This window comes from Protobothrops mucrosquamatus, unplaced genomic scaffold (assembly GCF_001527695.2).
Source record: "Protobothrops mucrosquamatus isolate PMUCROS unplaced genomic scaffold, P.Mucros_1.0 scaffold15121, whole genome shotgun sequence".
NCBI lineage: Eukaryota > Metazoa > Chordata > Lepidosauria > Squamata > Viperidae > Protobothrops > Protobothrops mucrosquamatus.
In genome coordinates, this window is record NW_015400889.1 from 1 (window position 1) to 5,828 (window position 5,828).

Consider the following 5,828-nt stretch of genomic DNA (forward strand, 5'->3'; position numbering starts at 1 on the left):
TTTGTTTGTTTGTTTACTTATTTCATTTGTTTGCTGACCATTTCACCTAGAAGCAGTTGCTAGTGTTTCATCAGGCACAATTGTATTTCATCCTTTTATCTTAATTATTTTCATAGGGATGTAGGGGAGGGTTCCATTCTTGTAGAAAAATGCACATGAAAGTTACTTTTACATTCTAGCTTTCAAATAATACTTTTGCCGATCTAGCTAAATTCTATGTTTTGAGCTCAATATTTGAAGAATTTTATAGATACAACATTACTTTTCTAAGTCGTCCATTGCTTACAGTAAAATATTTCATGGTATGCCATTGATGCTGATATTAAACTGATACTATTGAAATTGTATGATGTTTGAAACCCTGGTTAAATCATTCAGTTTTGTGATTTTTTTTAATTGCAGGAGCTTAGAGAAGACAACATTGTATTAATTGAAACAAAGACAATGTTGGAAGAGCAATTGATGTTAGCAAGAGCTCGTGGTGATAAATTACATGAGATTGAAAAAGAAAATTTGCAGTTGAAATCCAAACTTCATGACATAGAACTGGTACAGTCTGATACTTTTAAACATTGGCAGAAATTCTTCTTCAAGCTAATTAGTTTTCAGGAGACTGAACAGCAGTCTCATACCAAAAGGATTAACTGTCTTTGAAACAGTGCAGTATTTTTTAAAAATGCTGAGAATCAGAGCTGACACTAGCTTGAAAGTATGAAGTTACTGTATTTTTCCGTCTATAAGATGCACCCATGTATATGACGCTCTCCGCGCCGATCAGCTGTTTGGCGGAGCGCCGAATAGCTGAGCCGGCAAATCCGCACATTCGGCCAGCAGAAGATCTTGCCCCCTCCCCTCTCCCGTTAGTGGCAAGTCCACAGGCGCTTGACATCTCCACCAGGCGGCATAGCAACCCACACAGGCATGCCCTCGGCTGCGGAGGTTACCATTATTTTTCTGTGTATAAGTCACACCTGATTTTTGAAGAGGGTGTTTGCAGGAAAAAATAGCATCTTATACACGGAAAAATACGGTATATGTTAAGTTTGTATATTTTAATGGTAGTATATATTTCATAGAAGAAACTAAATGTTTAATTGCCACATTTAGGATTTAAGGTCTCACCAGATTGCAGTCTTTGTGGCTGGAGAAATCTTTCTAAATGCATAAAATATTTCTCATGCAATCCAGTTCCAGCCCATAATCAAAGCCTTACTCTCAGAATGCTTCTGTGAGACAAAATATTTTCCAAAATATATTAAGCTTAGGAAGTGTGGAAAGGCAGAATGGGTTTATAAGAAGCTATGGAGACTGAGTGTTCTGGAGCAATATGATAGGAATGTAGGAGGCAAATGATTAAAAGTTAAATTAACTTTTGCTTTGTACCTTCTTTGTGAGCTCTCTAATTGACCAAAATGGGAAGCGGGAGGTTAGCTAAAAAAAAAATTATTTACAATTTATTGTGGGTTTCTTCTATTCTGAAGTTAAGAGAAGCATTGTTTTTAAAACAGAACTAATTGCCTGATTTGCTCATTGTCACTCATCATTAATGTAGGCATTGGTATCCTTTAATGTTCATTTGAGTTTATCATTATCTTTCCTTTTTATTCTTACGTATATTAGATTAGTTCTGCTGATATTTATATAGAAAATTAATCTTCCATTAGAAAAAGCCAGACAAGAGATGGTTTTAGAGCCATAATTTCAGATGTTTTCAGACTGAGTACTAGGTGTTCTTCCACCAAACTGGTGGGAGATGAACATTGATATTTTGATCAGGATAAACTTTAGTCCCCTATTTAGACCGAAGAAATTATAAATGTTGCCTTCACAGCATAGCTTTTTTTGTAGACACAAATGTCCATCATCCAAGCTAGATTATAAAACTATGTGCCTTGTTCTCCATCAGGACAGGGATACTGACAAAAAGAGAATTGAAGAGCTCTTGGAAGAAAATATGGTGCTAGAAATTGCACAGAAACAAAGTATGAATGAGTCAGTACACCTTGGCAAGGAACTGGAACAGCTGTCAAAGAATACAGATCTCTCAGATAGTAAGTACTACAGATCAGTTTGCTAGTCCTCATGACATATGTATTTGATTTTTGTATATTAATTCAGAATTAGTGGGAAAAAGGAAGAATTCCTACAGTGAACTTGGGTTCATATATTGCAAAGTAATCAAAAGTAATTATGTATTCCAGTCTTATGAGATATTCTTCCTTTCCTTTCTCATTTTTAAAAATGACTCATTTTACTTCATTACACAGAATAATTCATTATGCAGAATGAGATACTCTCTGTTAAGCTGGGCTTCCCTTAAAGTCCATGTTAATGGATTTAAAGATGATTATTTTTTATTAGTTGTATAGAATGACATTTTAATAAAATAAGACTAGCCAGGGTGTACCATGACCCCTTGTTTTTAAATGGATGTTATTTAAATGAATTAAAATTATTTAATATAAATTAAAAGATTTTATTTAAATAAATTGGTTCTTTTTTAATGTTTTATTGAATTTTAACAATTACAATCTTTAGTGCTTAGTAAACAATGCGTTGTCTGGGTTCACATATTTAACATTAACTTCTTCGATGTAAATTTGTTCAGTACTGCACAATCCAGTGTTTTTTCCCTGATCCTCCTTTCTTCCACATATTTTTTTCCATTTTCCCCTCATTACAGTTACAATTCTTGCTACTGTTGATGCATACAAAGTTAAATATAAACATCATCATATTTTATTAATATTATAAAAATAATAATATCAAATCATAAATCAATATCCTGTTTTTCATGCTCTTGTTAAAATTTGATTTCCCATCAATATTTGAAATAACTTTATCAGTTATGATTTTCTCAATATTAATTACATTTATATAGCTAAGAATTTTATTCATACCAGCCACCCTTTTGTTTTCATATTTCCTATATCAAAAAAAGAAAAAAATGCTATTTTAATTCTAAATCATATCTTTCATTATAAAAGTCTAATTATAGCTAAGGATCATCCATTCTTTTAATCATATTCAAACAGATATTTAATCATATAATGCCCCCTCTAATAGGTCAAACCTTCTATTTTTTTAAGTCTAACTCTCACTTTCTTTCTTTGCCAAGTAGTTTTCCAGGCCAAGGCAATTAAATCTCCCAAGAATTTTCTTTCTATTTTTGTAAAACTTGCTTGGAATGAGGAAGACAATTTAGGTAGGATATTTTTTGGGGGGAATTCTGCCCATTTATATTCCTTAAGCAATTCCCACTTTCCTTTTCCCTCAATTTCTCTTTTCATTTTTTGTCTCCCAAGTTATGACATTTCCCCTGATAGCTCTATATTCCATTTTTAAAATCTTCTTCCTTATCATCAGGTATATTTTGCATATCTAAGGGATAAAGCGCCTTTTCCATTTTCATTGTTATGACTAAATCTTACAATATTTTATTTGTATATGGTACTTTATATTTCCCTTCCTTTATCTCTTCCATCTCTGGGTCAATTTCCTCTGCTTCATCTTTTGATTTCTGGTTTATTTGTCCATACTTTGTAGTTGTTGTCTGGGAATTTTCTAGTTGTAGATTTAATTTGGAGAATTGCTCATTTATATTATCTAAATTGTTTTTAATCTCATTATGGTTTCTTTCTGGGTCCTCTTTATGTGCAACAATTGTTTGATGAATTAGTTGTAGCATAGAGTATATTTCCTTCTGAAAAGTGTTCATTTTTTCTTGAGTCATCATTCCTGGAGATCCTTGATTAGCCTGGGTGGGGGCTTCAAATGGAGGTACAAGGTATATTTTTAGCTGGGTGTAAAACATCCATTTGGTTTCCCCCCTCCAGATAATCTGTCAAAACTTTTATGTTTTCCAAATACAAGTCTTGTCTAGTATCACCAATTTTAATAAGAGTAGAACAAAGTTTCATCTAGTTTTCTGGTCTTTATATGTAGCCTTTATAATCCAATAGTTTCCAGGATGTGGGTCCATTCCTAAAAGCAATATTTTGTAGTGATCCTTTATCTCAGGCATCCAAGAATTGTCGGTCAGGCAAGGTTGTAATCCACAATGCTCAAAGTGTTCAAAATGTTCAACTACCCTGAAAACAGTTCAAAAGTCTCTCCCAGCCAGACATAGTCAAAAGTCATTTTTTTCTTTCTCTCCAAGTAGTTCTTGATATTAGAGGTCCTAGCTCAATAGGTGTTTATAATCCAAGAAGGTCAGGATGATAAATATGCCAAAATATTGTTTCCTTTATTGCCAGCTGTTCTCCACTAAGCTAGGAGTCACCAAGCAGACAGGAAGCTAGTTGTAGTGCTATACTCAAGTCCACCACTAGATGTCATTCAAAATCCATTTTCCACTCTTAAGACAAAGGGTTGATTTCTTATATTTCACCTCAAGATTTTTTTTCCCAAAGAGAAAATCTTAACAATTTTCTCAGTTCTCAAATTTATCCAAACTGTAGCTTTATGTTATTTCCACTTCAATATTATGTATTTCTGTCTCCCAAAAAAGAAATTAAAACACTGCTTCCGTTCCTCTGGAAGGGTGGGGCTACAATCCCCTTCCTTCTCATGTTCGGAGGTTTTTAGCTTCTTGGGAGCCTTTCCCACGAAATCCAGTTGTAAAATGGTAAAGAAAGGATCAATATTCTCACCCAGTTCCAAACATGCTGTTTATGATCTGCTAATTGGTGCTTTTCTTCTTTGGTTGTCAGTGGCTAATGGCAGGCCACAGGAATGTAGCCAGTCTTTCCCCTGCTGATTTGGAGGGCTTTCCTCAGATTAAATGGAAAGACCGCTGTCTCTCCATGATCGACAAGGCACCCCTCCTTTTTCATTGCCTCTTCAGGGCGACTTTAGGCCCTTTTAGAGCCCCCAGCAGGGAGAAATCGGGCGCAGAAGGCAGAGCTCTGCCTTCCTGCATCCATCTCACCGCGAGGCCAAACTGGAAGTCAATAAATTAGTCAGTTCTGATCACCAGATTAAGAAATAGCTTTATCAATCTGGAAATGGATCCATGTTTGCAAATGTGTTTATAGTTGGGCATTCTGGATATTGTATTTCAACAGCAAGGAAATCTTTTGTCTTTGAGTTGAATGAATGTGCATCAAGTCGCATCTTGAAACTTGAGAAGGATAACCAGAGCCTACAAAATATCATCCAGGAGCTCAGAGATGCATCTATAGTCACTGAAGAGAATACCCTCAAATTTGTAGAACTACAAAATGAGAATCAACAGCTTGGCCAAAAGGTAAATAACATAATTTATATTTACAGTCACCCAATCAAGTGTATTTGCAAGTTATCTACCACAAGACATAGTGTTGGCTACCAGTTTAGTTGGCTTCCAAAAAAGGATTGGACAATCTATAGCTGTTGGCCTTGAAGGCAGTGCAAGTACCTCTGAAAGCAGTCTGCTAGGAGATAAATTGTGCTCTTAATTGTGAGAAAAGATTGCTGGACTAGACAGGCCAGAGGTCCTTCATTCTGTCACTTATACTTTTTACAGCAGTGTTTTCTCAACCTTGGCCTGAAGGTGTGTTGACTTCAACTCTCAGAATTCCCCAGCCAGTGGGGAATACCCAGTTTGGCTGGGGAAAACTGGGAGTGGCATCCACACATTTTCAAGTGACCAAGATTGAGAAACACTGTATTAGAGAAACTATTTAGATTATTTGGACCTCTTAGTTCCTGTTGACTGATTGACAGCATCCTTAGAAGGTAGGAACAGATCTTAACATTTCCTACACTCATATTAGTTCTGCATCTGCTTTGCACTGAGAGTGTAACCAATTTGCAAATTCTAAATTTATGTATGGTTTATGTAGGAC

General features: G+C 35.2%; 1 protein-coding gene across 1 annotated transcript; it reads left to right on the forward strand.

Moving 5' to 3' along the window:
- Nucleotides 1–395: 395 nt before the first annotated feature.
- Nucleotides 396–5,248, forward strand: LOC107301616 (protein Daple-like; the record flags this gene model as incomplete). Its single annotated transcript, XM_015830817.1, has 3 exons — nucleotides 396–549; nucleotides 1,907–2,051; nucleotides 5,067–5,248. Coding segments are annotated over exons 1-3 (432 nt in total), but the record flags the coding sequence as incomplete, so codon positions are not given.
- Between the last annotated feature and the right edge of the window lie 580 nt (nucleotides 5,249–5,828).